An 18,231-nucleotide genomic window follows, 5' to 3' on the forward strand; every position below is an offset into this window, starting at 1 on the left:
CAATAATAATTATATTATAATATTATTATTATGACAAATACTTTTAATATTACAAGGATATTATTATAATATTATAATTATATTTTTATTATTATTTTATAATCCTATTGATATATAAATAACTTTTTTTATCCGTTAAAACAATTACACTATCATTCAAAAGTACGTTTTTTTTTTTTTTTTAGAAATTCATACTTTTATTCAGGAAGGATGCATTAAATTGATCAAAAGTGACAGAAAAGATATCTGCAATATTGCAAAAGATTTCATATAAATGCTGTTCTTTTGAGCTTCTAATTCATCAAACTATCCTGAAAAAATATATTATGTACCCCAGTTTCCACAAAAATATTGGGCAGCACAACTGTTTTCAACATTGATAATAATCAGAAAGGTTTCTTGAGCAGCAAATCAGCATATTAGAATGATTTCTGAAGGATCATGTGACACTGAAGACTGGAGAAATGATACTGAAAATTCAGCTTTGATCACAGGAATCAATTATATTTTACAATATATTCACAAAGAAAACAGCTCTTGTGAATTGTAATAATATTTCACAATTTCTGCTGTTTTTACTGTATTTTTGATCAAATAAATGCAGCCTTGGTAAGCAGAAGAGACTTCTTTCAAAAACAAATCCAACCTCTGAACGGTATGTACACAAAATAATAATATGAAGTAATATGTAGAGTACATATTATATAAAAAGTGATACATCAAAAGTGATGTAAAAATACATTCGCATACATTAAATGATTAATTGTCAAAAAATATATATTATATATTTAATTGTCAATTTAAAATTATATATATATATATATATATATATATATATATATATATATATATATATATACACTGTATATATATTTGTGTATGACAAACCAGTCACTGAGCTGTTGATATTAAAACAAACTAGTTGATCAACATGATCAAAATCAGTATTAATATCTAAAACCAGCATGAAAAAAGCATCACTATGCTTACTATACGAGCGTGTCACTTAGAAAATTGCCTTTGATAGATGCTAAATAATGGTAATGTTATAACTGATAAAAATAAATCATAAAAAAAGAAATGCTGTACATTATTGTTTTATCAAAGGTTGGTAGCTTCCTTTCACAAACCTGTTACTAACACGTTAGCAAGATAGTGCTTGTTTGAAATGCAGCGTGTGTTGGTCTTTGCGTATTTGTGAGTGTGTGGAGCAGGATGTGTGTTTTGGCCGCAGCAGAAGCGGGTCAGAGTTCTGGTGTCACATCACAATGAGAAATGAGTCTAACAGTCAGTTCCCAAAAACAATGACAAAATACTTAGAGCTTCACCACCGAAACCACTGTACAGACAGACTGGCCCAAACAACAAGAGACAGAGACACGCTGTACAAATACAGAAATGTATCCCTGCCGATTCAATGCATCCCAAATCAATTAAAAGGTCATATTCTATATTTTTTGTTAATGTAACCTTGTTACTGTTAACTAAAACTAATTTAATAAAAAATATAAATATTATATATTTATATATAGACAAAAACTAATACAATTGACAAAAGCACATAAATTTAGTAACACACACTAACATTAAAAGGAAGACTAATATAAAAAAGTAAACAAAAAAACAGAAATGAGATCTTGAGATTAATCGATTAATCGCATCCAAAATAAAAGTTTTTGTTTACATAATACATCTGTGTGTACTTTGTATTTTATTACGTATATATAAATACACACACATACAGTATATATTTAGAAAACATTTACATGTATTTACATGCATATATTTATATTCATATAAATATATTTAATATATAAACGTAACATATTTTTCTTAAATATATACATGCATGGGTGTGTATTTATATATACATAATAAATATACAAAGTACACACACACACACATACATACATATATATATAAATTGGAAAATGTAAATTGTGTGAGTCACTTTTTTGGTGTTTTTGATTATAAGGGAAAGAGCAGACAGGGGAAAAAACAAAAAACCCTTAATTTTCTGCATTCCACGGGAAATGAGGCTGAACAAACGATGACAGAATTTCATTTTGAACTATTTCTTCAAAATCTATTTGTTTGCTTTCAGAAACTCTTAATTTCAAAATGAGGTGAAAGCGTTCGGGGCCTAAAAAGTCCCTTTTGTCCAATGAGGAAATTGTACAGGGTCACTCAGCTGGATTGCAGGCGTGAGTCACATCCTGATACTTCAGCTTCTTCAAGCCCTTCAGAAAAAGAGGAAGGGGACAAATTGCAAATGCAAAGAGGAACGAAAGAGCTGAGATGGATGTGGTTGGGCAGCAGGTGGGATAACGTTTGTGAATCGTGCAATCTGATTGGTCCTCTGAGACACAGCACTGACCAATAGGAGACAACCTGCAGAATGTGATAAGTAAGTTACGAACATTCAGTTCTTACCTGTAACATGTTGAGTAATAGAGAGCGGAATTTGGTTCCTTCCACCATGAACAGAGCCATCTTGTCACAGAGTTTGGCTGCCGTTGCCGCAAAACTTCGGTCGCTGACTGCCTTGCGGTAAATAGTGTGGACAATCTCGTTCAGCGTCTCCTCTGAATCGGCCGAGTTCTGCGCCTCCTCCATGAACGTGGTGAGCTGATTCTCCACGCCGCTGCTGTTGTTCCTCATGCTGTTCAGAATCTCTAACAATCTGTCCATTCGGTTCCGCTGAGGTCCGGCCGTCGCCACGGGAACTTCCTCCTGCCAATCAGAGAACAGCAAGAGCGGTCACATGACTTAGAACACCGAGGAACAGCATATACTACGTTTAAAAGCTAGGGATCAGTATGATTTTTGAAAGAAATTAATACTTTTATTCAGCAAGGATGTGTTCAAATTGATTAAAAGTGACAGTAAAGACATTTATAATGTTAAAAAAAGATTTCAAATCATATGGCTTGTTTTTGCATGCTATTTGCATGTTTTACCGCAGTGATAGTATGTTGCTAACGTATTTACCATGTTTCTAGCTTCTTTTAACATTGTAAGAATGTCTTACTACATTGTTAGTATGTTGCTACAGGGCTCTAGACTCATTATTCCCACTGGTCGCTCTTTCTCAGCTGGTCGCAATTTTATTTTAATTTTTTTGCCACAATGGGATTAATCAATGAATGCTGAGGAACTTTTATCATAGTTTATAGTTATATGGTAACCAAAGTGTTCAACTTTCAACCCGTTCTTTTTCATCGGTATTATTTGTGATTTAAATTTTGTGAACGGGAATTCTTCTTGTGGTATGTTATAAGTGATTGTGCGCTTTCGCTTTCGAATTCGCGATCTTGGTGTCACCTTTAACAAGATAAGATAATTGTCTGTTTTGCTTATATCTTTACACCTTTCACTTTTAAGACTAAAACAAAAGATGGATTCATTGTTATTCTTAATTAAAAAGCACAACAATAAAACAGTAGGCTAATGACAAACTAGCTTACATAACGTTTTTTAACAAAAACGAATAAGATGAGGCATGGCATACACCACATGTATTATATACCGACTAATACATTACAGAACGTTTAGCAAACACTGAGGAATCAAATAAAAAAATAAAGAAAGCCTCCATAGCGTGACGTGAGGTGAACAGCAAAGATAAGCTTTTCAAAACGAAAACAAAAAGAAAAGTAAAACTAAACTTTTTTGTCTTTTACTTTACTTTAGCTTGAAAACCAAATCTTCCGTCTGCCATAATTTTCTCATACTCGCATAATTTTTGCCGCGCGCATTCGCGCTAGCGCCTCTCTTCACGTGATCGGTGAAATCTGTCTCCTGTTACAATGCGCCGCGGCTCTGCAGAGCTGTATGGAGCAGGCGCTTTGGAGCAGCGCAGACCAAGCACAAATGTGACCACATCAAATTTTACATTCTCTACACGCACATTCTCAAAAAATTGTCGCAGTCTAGAGCCCTGTGCTAGTATATTTAGCGTGCCTAGCTTGTTTAGCATGTTGCTAACGTTTTGCCACACTGATAGTGTGTTTCTAGAATTTTTAGCACATTTCTAACTTGTTTTAGCATGCTTTACCACACTGACAGTGTGTTGCTATTATATTTAGCATGTTGCTATTGTATTTAACATGTTTCTAGCTCAGTTTACATGTTGCCAACATGTTTTACCACATTGATAGCATGTTGCTAGAATATTTAGCACATTTCTAGCTCGTTTTAGGACGTTTTACCACATTGACAGTGTGTTGCTAGTGTGTTTCTAGCATGTTTTACCATATTGGTAGAATGTTGCTAATGTATTTAACATGTTTCTAGCTTAGTTTACATGTTGCCAACATGTTTTACCACATTGATAGTATGTTGTTAACATATTTCTCATGTTTCTAGCTTGTTTTTCCATGTTGCTAGCGTGTTTTACCACACTGATAGCATGTTACTGACACATTTCTAGCTTGTTCAAGCATATTGCTAGCACGTCTTACCACATTGATACTATGTTGCTAGCATGTTTAATATGTTTCTAGCTTGCTTTAGCATGTTGCTAACATATTTGGAACATTTCTAACAAGTTTCTAACATTTTACAATATGTTGATAGTATTGATCGAATGTAGCTAACATATTTAACATGTTTCTGGCTTGTTTTAGCATGTTGCTACCACCATGTTTTACTACACTGACAGTATGTTGCTAGCATATTTAACATGTTTCTAGCTTGCTTTAACATGTTATTACTATGTAGATAGTATTGATAGTACGTATTTAGCAAGTTTCTGGCTTGTTTTAGCATGTTGTTAACATGTTTTACCACACTGATAGTATGTTGCTAATGTATTTAGCAGCAATCACCTTCTCTTTCAATCTCCTCCTCAGTCTCTCTTTAGACGACTGCAGTAAGCAGATCTTCCCGCTCTCCGTCTTCTCCTCCTTGTCTCCTTTCTTTCTCTCCTCTTTCGCAGGCTCATCCTTTGCTCCTTTCTCTATGTGGGGCTCCGGCTCCCCGTATTTTACATTCTCTGTCTCTTTGGTATTGCGTACGAGGCCCCTGTCGGCCCCCGAGGGCCCCAGATTGAAACTGTTCGTCTGGTGTTTGGGATGCTGATGCCAGCGGCGGTTCTGGCTGTAGCCGTGATGCGGGCCACCCTGCCACCCACCCTGGTTCTGCTGGCCCTGGTAACCCCACCCCCCATGCTTAGTGCCAGCACCTGATTGGTGGTCTGCGTTGGGCTGCTGCGTCTGATTGGGCTGCTGTTGCTGCTGCTGCAATCCCTGCTGCTGCTGAGGATTCTGGGATTTCAGAGGAGCCCCTCCTCCTCCTCCTCCTCCTCCTCCTCCAGGCAGGCGCTGCTGTCTCCTAGAACAACAACAAAAAGAGCCAGTTATCATTATGTCAATGAGCTTGTTGTGTGGGGGTTTCCAGGGTGGCCGCCCTGCCACCCACCCTGGTTCTGCTGGCCCTGGTAACCCCACCCCCCATGCTTAGTGCCAGCACCTGATTGGTGGTCTGCGTTGGGCTGCTGAGTCTGATTGGGCTGCTGTTGCTGCTGCTGCAATCCCTGCTGCTGCTGAGGATTCTGGGATTTCAGAGGAGCCCCTCCTCCTCCTCCTCCTCCTCCTCCTCCAGGCAGGCGCTGCTGTCTCCTAGAACAACAACAAAAAGAGCCAGTTATCATTATGTCAATGAGCTTGTTGTGTGGGGGTTTCCAGGGTGTTGCTAGACAGTTGCTATGGCATTCCGAAGGATTTTGTTTTGCATGTTGCTATGTGGTTGCGGGTGTTTTTAGTAGTTGCTAGGGCATTGTTAGGTGGTTGCCAGTATTTTGAGGATGTGTTGAAATTAGTAGTCAATGCATTGTTATGCAGTTGCTAAGGTGTTCTGAGCAGTTGACAGGCTAAGCAGTAGAGAGGATGTTCTGGGTGGATAAATAAATACACAAAAATAAATGAACGCACAAAACAAGTAAACAAATACACAAATAAATACACAAAACAAATAAATTAATGAATGCATTAAATCAATCAATCCTGGTGGATGTTGCTGTCAAACAAACAACAAACAAACAAACAAATAAATACACAAAAACAAATAAATGAAAATAAACACAAATATATAAATATATTTGTATACATTATATAATAATATATTAATAAATAAATAAATTAATAATAATTATTAATAATAATCAATTAACAATAATTCTGGTCAACGCTGCAGGACAACTCACATGCAATAAGAGCGTTTTGCTTGGTTAAGTCAAAATAAATTAAATAAAGCAAAGAAATAAATACACTAAATAAATAAAACTCAATTCATTAATAAAAAAAATGATAAAAAAAGTTTTAATAAAATCCTTTTAATTCTTTGAGAATGGATACGTCCACACCACCACTATAACGATAACAAGAAAGAGGAATGATACCACAGGAATCATTTTACGAATGTTTTTTACTGATGATCGACATGATACACTGACAGCCAATCAGAATCCATCAGGCTTTAAAGAGCTTGAACATTTAAAGTGGCAGACGACAACACCCGCTTATAATAAACTACGTCTGTGTGCTGTGTGGACACTAATATCTAGTTATCTTCATAGCTGTAGTTTTTGGTGTGAATGGGCCCAAACCCTAAATATGAGCAATAGTAATAGTGAGGATTGATTTAAACACCACTAATAATAACCGCAGTCACACACAGTGTGTTAATGTGTGTGCAATGATTTACAGCAGATGTGAGTCAATATGTAAACACCCAGATCTCCATGTTTGCAGCAGGCTGATGGGACGATCTTTCTTCACCAGCAGATAAAGACTGACACTGGATTATGGGCTTTACTGTGTGTACATTACATGTGTATGCATACTGACGTGTGAATTCAGAGCGCGCCGCGTCACGTGTGAGTGTGTTTGTGCACATTATGCGAACAAAAGCTGTGCACCACTGACTGCAATAGTCTGACTATTTACTCTTTTCAAGAAAAGACAATATTTGGATTCAAGAGTTAAACATTTCACAAACAAAGTGTAAAGCACTTCATCACAATTAGATGCAAACCGAGTTTCAAAAGCATTTTTCTGGCATCACTGAAAGCGAAATCCCAACCAATCAAAATATGTGATGTTTAATATACAGGATTATGGACCAATGAGATTTCACTATGACTAAACCGAAACCAACATGAACAGCAACATAATATGTCAAAATGAACATTATGAAACTTTTGCATGTTATGCGGCATCTTCCAGTGTCAGCATTGTAGAGTATTTATAGTTAACTAATACCATAGAAAATGTTATTTGAAATAAAAACTAAGTGAAATAAAATATTTAAAAAAAAATTAACATTTTATTTTAGCTAGTTGCCGAGGCAACATTTCTAATTTTCATTTAGTTTAAATTGAAGTACTAAAATGACTAAAACTAAGCTAATAATAAATACTTAATAAATAATAGCTAATAATAATAAATAAACCAAGTCAAATAAAATAATATAAAAATACAAATTATACATAACTTTTAAAAATATTTTATTAAATTAAATGTTTAATATAAAAACTAATTATTTCAGCTAATTGGCAAGGCGACATTTCTAATTTTCATGTAATTTAACTAACTGTCTAAGTATTAAATGACTAAAACTATAAATAAATAACTAAATAAAAGAAGCAAAAAAATAAATATACACAAATAAAGTACTAAAAAATAATAAATATAAATGAATAAAAACTATATAAACAAACTAATAAAGTGACAAAAACAAAAAATTACTAAAACTTTAACTAAAAATAAAGTTTAATTCAAAATGTTAACAAAAACTATAATAAAGTATATCAATGATACTAAAATAACACTGTAATAGTGGAACAAGGTCATATTTTACTGCTTCTATGAAGCATAAACAAGCATGGAGAGTCCTGTAGCGAACATAATCTACAACATCAGCGGACACTTCAAAGATTAATGTCTTCACTAGTGACCATGAACAAACGTAACCTCTGTGGTATTCTGTGCTCTTTTAAACCCTCACACACACGGGAATCTCCTAGCTCAGAGGACGGGCTTCACGCTTGATTGACAGCTTTAGAGCGAGGCGTCCAGGTTAAGGTCACATTGACGGTGGTGTTCTGGTTTTACTAAGGGTTCATTTTAGGGGAGACACACACTGAGTGTGCTGAATGACAGAGCGAAAATAAGACGTCGCTCTGCGGGAACATGTTTTACACGGATGCTTTACGTATCTATTCCAGCAGTGGCGGAAATACGGAAATGACACATATACGTAGACTATCACTGAAAAGTTTGAAATGCTTTTGAAATAGTCTTGTCTGCTCACCAAAGCTGTATTTATTTGATCAAAGATACTGTAAAAATTGTGAAATATTATTACAATTGAAAATTACTTTTTTTTATTTGAATATATTGTAAAAGTAATTTATTCCTGTGATCAAATCTGAATTTTCAGCATCATTACATGATCTTCAGAAATCATTCTAATATGCTGATTTGCTGCTCAAGAAACATTTCTGATTTTATTAATATTGAAAACAGTTAATCTGCTTTATATTTTTGTGGAAACTGTGATGCATTTGATTTTTCAGGATTATTAGATGAATAGAAAGTTCAAAAGAACAGCATTTATTTGAAATAGAAATATTTTGTAACATTATACATTGTAAATGTTACTTTTGATCAATTTAATGCATCCTTGCTGAATGAAAGCGCTTTCTTTAAAAATGTGTCTATATATACAAAAAATTACATTATTTATTTTATAAATAATGTTATAACATGAATATATATACATATACATACAAACCCGATTCCAAAAAAGTTGGGACACTGTACAAATTGTGAATAAAAACAGAATGCAATGATGTGGAAGTTTCAAATTTCAATATTTTATTCAGAATACAACATAGATGACATATCAAATGTTTAAACTGAGAAAATGTATTGTAGCTCTCATGAAATCCAAAATGAGTCAATATTTGGCATGACATTTCAAAATGTCTCACTTTCAACATTTGATATGTTATCTATATTCTATTGTGAATAAAATATAAGTTTAAGAGATTTGTAAATTATTCCATTCCTTTTTTACTCACAATTTGTACAGTGTCCCAACTTTTTTGGAATTGGGTTTGTACATATATAATTATAATTTTATATATATATCACATTATATATTATTACTATTTGTGTGTGCGTGTGTGTGTGTGTTATATAAACATGCAGTTTTAGCATTTTAACTAATTTCATCAAGTGCAAACTGTGCTTTAGTTTCTTTAAAAACCTTGCGAAATTAAATCTCAACCTTGCACAAATGCAGATCTCAAAAGAACAAGAATAAGTGTTGAGATGAAAAGAATCTTTGAGGAAAAGTTCAGTTTGGAGCAGATTATGATGACGTCCTTGAATGTGTTTTTGAGAAAATCAAAGCACTTCTATTCATGTAAAATCAGACATCTGCTCAATAGAATCATATGCGAGAGACTTCAGGTATATAGAGTTCATCAATATCTCAATTAGATGTACAAATTAACCTTTGACTTTGAAAAAGATGAAACAAAAGTTGGAAACCGAACAAATAATGTTAGATGTTAACCTAATACACCTAACATCAGAATGCATGATGTTTCAAATTTGTACTTATCTTAGTGCTGATTCTCATTCAATAATTTAAATGCATGTTGTACATTGTGTGTGTACCTCTCACCGACATACACTTATAAGCAGCTCGAGAGCCAGATTGAATGTCGTCCACACCCAACCCTTCCCTTCCCTCATTCACACGCACCACAAGACAACAAAAAGCTCTGAGAAAACCTCTTGCATAACATTAACATCAAGTGTTTGCTTTACACAAGATAAACCCTGACTGACAGATCTGTCATCGATGGGAATCTTCACACTTCACGCCTGCATCATGGTCAACTTAAAGATCTCTCTCACAACACACCATATTTAAATTAACACAAATAAAAATAAGACTGAGGAACAGAAGAACAATGCATTCGATATCTCGTATCGTTGATCAAAAATTCAAAATACATTCTTCTAAAATGTTCAAGGAGACAAATAACACACGTGAAACTCATCATGTGAAAATAACGACAATGAATATAATAAAAAAGCCCATTTTCTCCATCACAGAACACTAGTTCTCCACAATGTACGTAAAACAGATCATCTATATTCTAGAAGTAATGACCCCCATTTCTGTGTTTTTAAGTAATGTCTAGAAGTTGTTGACCAATACGTTGCCAAGACCGATATATCAGCTGATATTTGGCATTTTTAAATTTCGGCATTGAACCGTTAAGTGTCAAACCTTTATCTGACAGCATTGGGACTTTTATTTTGACATCAACAAACTCTCAAAATAAAAGCCATTTTTAAAATGATCGACACTGGACGATACATTTTACTGTTTGACCTTTAAGTGTCAAACCTTTATTTTGACAGAAGTGGGACTTTTATTTTGACAGCTACAAATTCTCAAAATAAAGTTATACATCGCTCATTCAAGCCTAAAGATTTCATTTACAGAAGACAGTAGTCTATATTTAAATAGGCTCAAACGAAAATAAGACTGAGAAACAGAAGCACAATGCATTCGATATCTCATATTGCTGATCAAAAATTGAAAACATCCTTCTAAAATGATCAAATAACTTGGGCTATGAAAATGATGACATACTGAACAGACTGTATTTCTGAGTTTTGTTAAATTAAATAAGGCATTTACTCTGATTAAAGTCCATAGTACCTCAAATTCTCCATCATACAGCACACTAGTTCTCGAGCATTTAAAACAGATCATCTATAGAATATTCTAGAAGCATCAACCACTATTGGTAATGTCCAGTAGTGGTCGACATACATTTCATCAAGACCGATAAATCAGCCGATATTTGGCATTTTAAAAATATCGGCATTGAATGATACGTTCCAATTCTCTGATAAATGTTTAACTTTTAAGATCTCAGAACCATCAACCTCCTTTACTTAGATATTACCTGAAAATACAGATGTGGACAACTGATATATCACCAAGACCTTATAAATCTGCCGATATTTGGCATTTTTAATAATCAGCAATGGATGATACGTTTTTCTTTAAATTAAGTGTGAGATTTTATACATATATGTCTAGTAGTGGTCAACCGATATATTGTCAAGAGCGATAAATTGGACGATATTTGGCCTTTTTAATAATCAGTATTGGATGACAAGTTTTATATATACAGTGGGTACGGAAAGTATTCAGACCCCCTTAAATTTTTCACTCTTTGTTATATTGCAGCCATTTGCTAAAATCATTTAAGTAAATTTTTTTTCCTCATTAATGTACACACAGCACCCCATATTGACAGAAAAACGTTCATCTGATCAGTAACCTCTCTTAAGTCATTGGTATAAATGAAGTCAAACTGCTGCTGCTTTCCTGTCAGCGAAATGCTGCAGTTCATAAGCATGACTGCGAAGATGTTTAGATTCAGCAAACTAATCTAAAGAGAGAGATTGAGAGTGAGTGAGAAAGAAAAGGCAAGAAGCGATGCCAACAAACAACACGACCGCAGAGTCCTCTCTGGCAGGAGCAAAGCATTGTGGGTGGCCAACAGCAGCAATAACAGGCTGAAAAGCCTTCTGTTAGAGGAGTGGGAGAGAGAGAGAGAGAGAGAGAGAGAGAGAGATGGGGGAAGAGAATCATCTTGTGTAGTGATGCACACACACACACACACAGAGAGAGAGAGAGAGAGAGAAATGATTCCCTAGATTGTTTTTTCTCTTACATCCAACTTTAGTAGTCAAAGCGGACATATTCTCATATTCTGTGGTCTGAAAGCCAAGTAAGACATGTTAAAAAATGACATTGTACGCTATTTGTGTTGTTTGCTAGTGCAAAACTCACAAACACAATGCTAGGATGCTGTTGGTGGTTACCAGGGTGTTGCTATGCAATTGCTAAGGCATTCTGAGATGTATTATTGCATTGCTGTATGGTTGCTAGGGTGTTTAGAGTGGTTGCTAAGCTACTTATCATTCGGGTACGACACACATACTCAAATTTAAGACCAATAATTATCATTAAATTGACTCTTTAACTTAATCTTATAGTAAATAACTGGATTTTTATGAAAAAAAAAACGAAATCGTATCATTGAGATGCTATTATATTTATATTATTTTTATATTATATTCGTCATATTTGTATATTAATATTTATTCATTTTAATTTTATTTTTAATCATATTTATTTTAATTTAAAGTTTTAGTAATTTTGAAAAGAAATACGTTTTCTATATTTTATTTTATTTCATTTCAGTTTACTATATTTCAAGAAACAAAAATGTTTGGTTATATATTTATATGTTTGTTTAGATATTTATTCGTTTTAATGTTATTTGAATTTTTGTTACAGTTTTAGTCATTTTGAAAAGAAACAAGTTACATTCTTTTTAGATATTTAATTTTATTTTAGTTTCAAGTATCAAAATCTTTTCATGGTTTTAGTTAACTATACAAACCCTGACTCGCAGGCATCAAAAGCCCCAGTAAAGGCCACTAAAGGACAGGCAGCAGTGCATTTTGGGAATCTGAGAGCCTTTATTCACATATGTCAATGTCAATGTCAATTTTATTTCTATAGCACAACTAAACACAACAACAGTTGACCAGTGTGCTCTACACCAATACAAGAGACCGTAAAAAAATAAATAAAAATTATATATATATATATATATATATAATTAAGAAAATCATAAAAGCAAAAACACACAGTGCAATACATTTCATTACTGACCATATGCCAGTTCAAAAAGGTAAGTTTTTAACCTAGATTTATAAACCGATATGGTTGGAGCAAATCTAATATTGGAGGGTAGCGCATTCCACAATCTGGGAGCAGCTACTGCTTTGATTTCGGATAAGACGTAGCAATCTCTGATTAGACGACCGGAGAGACACAACTGGACGATGTTCTGTCAGTAAATCCGAAAGGTAAGGAGGGGCCAGACCATTTAAAGATTTAAATACTAAAAGAAGAATTTTAAAATCAACACGGTATCGTACAGGCAGCCAGTGCAAAGTGTGTAGCACTGGAGTAATGTGGTCCCGTTTTTTAGTACATGTCAGAAGTCTTGCCGCCGCATTCTGTACCATCTGTAACCGGGATAAAGCTGATTGGCTAATCCCGTAGTACAGTGAATTACAATGGTCTAGCCTCGATGTTAAAAATGCATGAATTATTTTTTCAAAGTTATTAAAAGATAATATAGGTTTTACTTTAGCTAAAAGACGAAGCTGGAAAAAGCAGGATTTGACCACTGAGTTTATTTGCTTGTCAAATTTTAAACCATCATCGAACACAAAACCCAAGTTCTTTACCCAAGGCTTTGCCGGAAGTGTTGAATTACCTAGGGTTATTTGACTAGGAGAATCAGATGAGCCAAAAACTATGATTTCAGGTTTATTCTCATTAAAATTTAGGAAATTTAAAGATAACCAAGCTTTCACGTCAGATAGGCAGGCCCTAAGTGTTTCCAGCCCATCAGTATTAGGTTTTAAGGGTAAATATACTTGAGTGTCGTCCGCATAGCAGTGGAACGACAACCCATATTTCCTGAAGATAGACCCTAATGGGAGCATATATAGTGTGAAAAGAATGGGAGCTAAAATGGATCCCTGTGGGACACCACAGGAAAGAACAGCAGCCTCCGACGAATATTCCCCAATATTTACACTGAACTTCCTATTTGAAAGATAAGATCTAAACCATTCAAGGGCAGCTCCTTTGATACCAACACAATGCTCCAAGCGAGCAAGAAGGATAGCATGATCTACCGTATCAAAAGCCGTGCTCAGATCTAGCAGCACAAGTACGGTACAATCCCCAGAATCGGCAGCCATTAACACATCGTTTAGAATCTTCAGGAGTGCAGTCTCTATTGAATGATATTTTTTAAAACCTGATTGAAAAAGCTCATATAAACCATCTATTCTGTTCCACACGTCCAGTCAAAGAAAGCCAAAACCTCAGCGTAAACGTCCTTGAATCCAGCGGCATCACAAAGCACACATGAGAAGCGTCCAGCGAAGACATGCAGTCACACACAAGGACTTTCTTCACATCAACAAAGCCCTGAATAACACAAAGCTTTTGCCTTCTTTCTCCCTCCTTTTCTTTCGCACAAGTTTAGACCAAGATATTTTCTTTTTTTGCCATTTCTTAGCAACTGCAAACTACAACAGAGAAATTTTCCGATGAGGTCAAAACGTAAAAGAAAAAGAGTGGAAGTGCTTTAATGGATTAAAAGGGAAGACTCTGAGTAAAGAACACGCAGATACAGAGTGTTACGTTTTACACACCGCCACGGCTGACGCTCTCACCGCATTAACAGTCTGACTCGAGTGGAAAGTGTGAACTGCTGTTTTCTCTGCTTTACGAGTCTAACGTCAGCGTTCTGTGTGTAACGTTTGCGCTAAACAATTGGAAGAGAGTGGGACAGTAACACTGAGACGGAGTGACTCACCGGCGGTCATTTCTGCGGCGACGAAACAGTTTTTTCGTGTGTGCGATCTCAGCTTCATTAGGCAGAGGAGGAAAAACCTGCAGAAAGAAAGAGAAAATCACATGAGAAACGCCAAAACAAAAAGTCTGTACAGTTTGTATATAAGCGCGAACCTCAAGTACAAAAAAAAAAATTACATTTTGCAGAAATTTTAAAACATTTGTTAGTATATTATTTCAAGATTTTTATTATTTTATTTTCATGATAATTATGCACATGCACAAACTCTCATTATTGTAATGTTTTGTTTTAATTCTCATTATTTTCAATGGTGATTTCCATAAATGTTTTATATAATTACATAACAAATAATTGAATAAAAAATGTTGTACAACAACAACTAAAAAATAATTTTATACAACAAATACATCCGGAATATAATCTTTTTCACATATTTTTTGAAAATATACAGTATACACACATGCATTAACATTTTTGTGTATGATTTTTATATTAATTAATAATATAATCTTCATATATATTTTGTGCATGTATTAATTCTTAATGATTATTATATTAATGTAATTACATATGACATAATTATTACATATATTAATGTAATGTATTATACAAATAATATTAATGTAATTTGTATATATAAGAAATACAAAATTATTAAAAGATGTATAATTTAAACAAACACATCATAAAATGTTTTAAAATACTTGGCAATATACTCTACACACAGACACATTTTGTTTCAGAAATTATGCATGCATCTTTGTTGTATTTGTAAAAAAGTAACTGAGCTTTGTATTAATATTTTGCATTACAGTAATTTTGTCAGTTTGACATTTTTTATTATTTCAGGATCATTGCAATTTTTTTTCTTGATAATGATTGCACACTTCCTCAGAAACTCTCATTACTGCAATGTTTTGTTTTAATTCTCAATTATTCAATTATTTTCAATGGTGATTTCCATAACAGTTGTATATAATTACATTAAAATAAAAAAATAAAAATCTTATACAACAACAAATTAATTTTGGAAAACAAATACAACCAGGATTTTTAAAAATATTGTTTGAAAATATACAGTATACACACACATCATGCATTAACAATGTGTCTGTATGATTTTAATATTAATTAATGATATTCTTCATACATATTGTGTATAAATGATTATATTAATGTAATTACATTTTAATGTAATGTATTATACACATATTAATATAATTTGTATATATTAATAATATAAAATTATTAAAATATTTATAATATAAATTAACACTTATATCACAATATTTGGCAAAATACCCCCCATTTTTCTTGTATTTGTAAAAAAAATTTAAATAACTGAGCTGTGTATCACTATTTTGCATTACAGTAATTTGATCAGTTTTACATTTTTGATAATATTGTCATATATGACCCATTACTTAACAGTTTAGCAATGATTACAAATTCAATCAAATGCAGATGGTTAAAATCAAATCCCACCCTTCATCATTCATAATATTGTTTCACATGAAAGTACATGAAGATGTGAATGCAGATCTGTGTGTGTTTGTGCTTGTGATTCAGAGCTCAGTCTGCATGAACATCATCTACAAACACACCACAAACTACAGATAAAGCTTTTCAGTCTCTCTTGGATACTACAGGAGGTTAAAATGCCAAGGTTTATCGACAGGATCTGGGAAACAAGTTTTGGTGCATGATGGGTAATAAAACCCTACACTCTGACAACCTTCCATTTCACAGCATAATGGAACATTCTTGAGCTCTGAGCTGTGGTGGCAGCATCTACACACACACACACACACACACGGTCCTCAGGGTTTCTCTTTCTAACCCTTCTGAGGCTCTGAAGCCAAAACCACTGTGTGCTGATTGGCTGTCTCTGATTGGACACAGATGTGGCGGGAGATTAGTGTAATTGGCTGCTTTTCCTCGTCGGCCTGGTAATAAGGGCTTCTAACGCTTAACCCCGCCCCCACACAGAAAGCCTGCCAGAGCCGGACACAGAGAGTCGCCAGCCATCACATTTATTACAAGAAACGACAAAAACAACCGAAACTTAAGAAAACACAACCGGATGTATTCATGATGATAAAACATCACGTCAAACATCTGGCAGGAATACACACACTTGACTGGCTCAGACTGAAGTGAGAAACTGAAATGAAAAAAATGAAAATTGTCATCATTTGAGTTGTTACAAACCTGTATGACTTACTTTCTTCTGCAGAAACAAGCAGTGAATGTCTGAAGAATGTTCTGGTTGCTCTTTTACATAGAATACATTATTATGAGGAAAGGATATTGTAACAAACAACTTGACATTTCTAAATTCCCATGCATTCGAAAAACGTTACAAAAGCCAAAAATGATGCACATTATATATATATATATATATATAAAATTATATTTTTATTTTTGTAAAAAATACACAAAACTTCATTCAGATTCAGATAATGAAGGGTGGGATTTGATTTTAACCATCTGAATTTCATTGGATTGTAATCATTGCTAAACTGTCAAGTAATGGGTCAGTTTTAGCAAAAATGTCAAACTGACAAAATTACAGACAGACAGATAGATCTGTCCAATCAGAGACAGATGACAGACAGACAGACAGACAGATAGATGACAGACAGACAGACAGACAGACAGACAGACAGATGACAGACAGACAGACAGACAGACAGACAGACAGATGACAGACAGACAGACAGACAGACAGACAGACAGATGACAGACAGACAGACAGACAGACAGACAGACAGATGACAGACAGACAGACAGACAGACAGACAGACAGATGACAGACAGACAGACAGACAGACAGACAGACAGATGACAGACAGACAGACAGACAGACAGACAGACAGATGACAGACAGACAGACAGACAGACAGACAGACAGATGACAGACAGACAGACAGACAGACAGACAGACAGATGACAGACAGACAGACAGACAGACAGACAGACAGATGACAGACAGACAGACAGACAGACAGACAGACAGATGACAGACAGACAGACAGACAGACAGACAGACAGATGACAGACAGACAGACAGACAGACAGACAGACAGATGACAGACAGACAGACAGACAGACAGACAGACAGATGACAGACAGACAGACAGACAGACAGACAGACAGATGACAGACAGACAGACAGACAGACAGACAGACAGATGACAGACAGACAGACAGACAGACAGACAGACAGATGACAGACAGACAGACAGACAGACAGACAGACAGATGACAGACAGACAGACAGACAGACAGACAGACAGATGACAGACAGACAGACAGACAGACAGACAGACAGATGACAGACAGACAGACAGACAGACAGACAGACAGATGACAGACAGACAGACAGACAGACAGACAGACAGATGACAGACAGACAGACAGACAGACAGACAGACAGATGACAGACAGACAGACAGACAGACAGACAGACAGATGACAGACAGACAGACAGACAGACAGACAGACAGATGACAGACAGACAGACAGACAGACAGACAGACAGATGACAGACAGACAGACAGACAGACAGACAGACAGATGACAGACAGACAGACAGATAGATGACAGACAGACAGACAGACAGATAGATAGATGACAGACAGACAGACAGATAAATAGATATAGATAATAGACAGACAGATAGATAGATAGATAGATGACAGACAGACAGACAG

At 34.8% G+C, this 18,231-nt stretch overlaps 1 protein-coding gene across 2 annotated transcripts in view; it reads right to left on the minus strand.

The window, feature by feature from the left end:
- LOC107585656 (CBP80/20-dependent translation initiation factor-like) overlaps positions 1-18,231 on the minus strand; it is a 75,755-nt gene that overhangs the window by 15,205 nt on the left and 42,319 nt on the right. For both annotated transcript variants that reach the window (XM_016272770.1, XM_016272769.1), the window contains 4 exons: positions 14,516-14,592; positions 5,411-5,621; positions 4,830-5,135; positions 2,434-2,733 (listed from right to left, as the gene is read on the minus strand). In XM_016272770.1, coding sequence (XP_016128256.1) covers positions 2,434-2,733; positions 4,830-5,135; positions 5,411-5,621; positions 14,516-14,592 — 894 coding nt within the window. The remainder of the gene's footprint in view (positions 1-2,433; positions 2,734-4,829; positions 5,136-5,410; positions 5,622-14,515; positions 14,593-18,231) is intronic.

Source organism: Sinocyclocheilus grahami, unplaced genomic scaffold (genome assembly GCF_001515645.1).
Source record: "Sinocyclocheilus grahami isolate Dianchi unplaced genomic scaffold, SAMN03320097.WGS_v1.1 scaffold73.1, whole genome shotgun sequence".
NCBI classification, from domain to species: domain Eukaryota; kingdom Metazoa; phylum Chordata; class Actinopteri; order Cypriniformes; family Cyprinidae; genus Sinocyclocheilus; species Sinocyclocheilus grahami.